The sequence below is a fragment of the Vollenhovia emeryi genome, unplaced genomic scaffold (genome assembly GCF_000949405.1).
Source record: "Vollenhovia emeryi isolate VEMERY1.0 unplaced genomic scaffold, V.emery_V1.0 DF940351.1, whole genome shotgun sequence".
Lineage (NCBI taxonomy): Eukaryota > Metazoa > Arthropoda > Insecta > Hymenoptera > Formicidae > Vollenhovia > Vollenhovia emeryi.
The window spans coordinates 7,381-9,589 of NW_011966015.1; the positions used below are offsets into that span (position 1 = coordinate 7,381).

The 2,209-nt window shown below is 42.6% G+C and overlaps 1 protein-coding gene across 1 annotated transcript; it reads left to right on the top strand.

The window, feature by feature from the left end:
* The first annotated feature begins 328 nt into the window (after window positions 1-328).
* LOC105556092 lies at window positions 329-1,855 on the top strand. The gene has a single exon (XM_012003166.1). The coding sequence runs from the start codon at window positions 690-692 to the stop codon at window positions 1,365-1,367; it is 678 nt and encodes a 225-aa protein (XP_011858556.1). The 5' UTR covers window positions 329-689; the 3' UTR covers window positions 1,368-1,855.
* Window positions 1,856-2,209: the final 354 nt, after the last annotated feature.

Genomic DNA, 2,209 nt, shown 5'->3' on the forward strand with positions numbered 1-2,209 from the left:
ACTCGCGTCTACTGCATCGGCATGTAATAGATATCACCGAAGATGTCTATACCTCTGATTACCACCGACACAGCTACGCGTATTCTTATTTCCATGTTATGAGTCACGGGGTCAAGTGCCGAAACCTGGCTGCTGACCTTGACTTTCTTATGATATATATAATCGGTTCGGAAGCCTGCCGCATCACAGTAGGAGATTTTATACGAGATCGAGAAGAAAAACCTTGTGGACAGTATAAAGTCTGAAAAGACGCTAGCGCGACAACATGGAACAACGAGAGCAAGATCTGGTGGAGCGAGCCGAGACAGGATCACCACATTAGGTGATTATTTGGGGTGGCTGCAGCAATGCGGCGAGTGTATCGCAGAGCTAGAGGAATATAGCCGTGTCCGAGGCTATCCATCGGTAACAGACAATCGCTGGTGGCTCGAATCGCGCAACTTGAGAGTGTTAAGTGCTGAGTTGAAAGGCGATTCGTACATTTCGGCGGTGGCGGTGTTGGAACTTCTTCGAGAGCGCAACTGTCGTGGCGCGAGATCGACACCGCGTTTGACAGTCGCGTGCTTACCGGAGCGGTAATTAACGCGGAGTACATTGACCCGCGCAAATTTCTCGATGACGCTCGCGATATCGTGATGGAGCATGTGCAAGACACTATCGAGCGCTAAAATTGTGTAAAGGTGAATACTATGTTCAACGGAGAGTTTGTGGCGGGTGATAAACGTGCAAATAAATGCATAAATACAAAAAACTATGAACTGTTTATTACAACGGACCTACAACAGTGGTACAAGTCGCGCGTAATCGGTCCGACTCTAGCTGAACTCGAAGAGTTTCAGGAGCGTGATAGCGGGTGGGCGCTGCCGCGTATACACGACGTAACCATTAACGTGAACAAGTGCAATCCTATGCGCGCAGGATGTCCTATAGACATGCCAGAAGTGGTAAAACGAAAGAAAGCGGTGATCAACGTACTATCAAAGGACAATGCGTGTTTCGCTTGGTCGGTGGTCGCTGCTCTCTATCTAGCTGAAAGAAACGCGGAGCGCAAATCGTCGTATCCATATTACAGCGACGTGCTAAACTTGCGAGACATTAGCTTTCCAATGACACTCAACCAAGTGAAAAAATTTGAACAATTGAAAAGTATTTCTATCAACGTATACAGCGTCGAGAAGAAGAAGGAATGCACAGTCGTACCGCTACGAGTTGCCGATGAGAAGGAGGAGAAGCACGTGAACCTTTTATACCTACAAGATCAGAGGGGTGCTGAAGTGGGTCACTTCGTCTGGATACAGAATTTATCCCGCCTCGTCAGTTCTCAGCTCAGTAAACACAAGGAGAAGAAATACATTTGCGATCGGTGAGTATCGACAAGATTTGTGAAACTTACTTTATTTGAAAAAATATATGTTAAAAATTTTTGTCTTTCCAGATGTTTGCACTACTTTAGCTCCAACGTCAAGTTGCAAGCCCACAGCGTGGACTGTCAACAGATAAATGACTGCGCGATCGTATTGCCCAGCGAGGAGGACAAGTGGCTCAGTTTTAACAATCACAGTAGGAAGGAACGTGTGCCGTTTGTCGTCTACGCCGACTTGGAGTGTATCCTGAAAAAGATAGATACGGATCCGAAAGCATATCAGCACCATGAAGTATTTAGCATCGCTTATTACCTGCACTGCTCATATGACGACTCGCTATCAACACATCAGTTTCGTCGTGACAAGGATTGCATCGCATGGTTCGCTGACCAACTAGAAGAATTAGCATATCGTGTAAAGAATATCACGTAAAAATCTTACCTTTTTAAAAAAGGTAAAAAAAAGCACCAAGTCTAAGCTCCAATTCAACCGAATATATTTTGTTACTCTATCTTTTTTGCAAAAGTATAATCTCTACAAAAATATCTTTACTGCAAAAGTATCTTCTTTACAAAAATAGTGTCTCCACAAAAATCTTCTGTACAAAAATATCGTCTCTACAAAAATATCTTCTCTACAAAACTATCCTCTCTACAAAAGTACGTAATGATATCAACAAATTGCGCCAAATAAAACAGCGGATATTTATACAAACTAGTTGCTTTAGCATTAGTTTTTGATTAAAAAATGTTATATTTCTTAAAAAATCAAACTAACGATTTTATTGGAAAAAATAATAGAGTTACTAATAAAACACCGATGAAAAGAATAGCAACTGTTTAGAA

Bases quoted from the DNA above. Each gene is read 5' to 3' on its own strand.
- LOC105556092 (XM_012003166.1), top strand. From the start codon at position 690: ATGTTCAACGGAGAGTTTGTGGCGGGTGATAAACGTGCAAATAAATGC.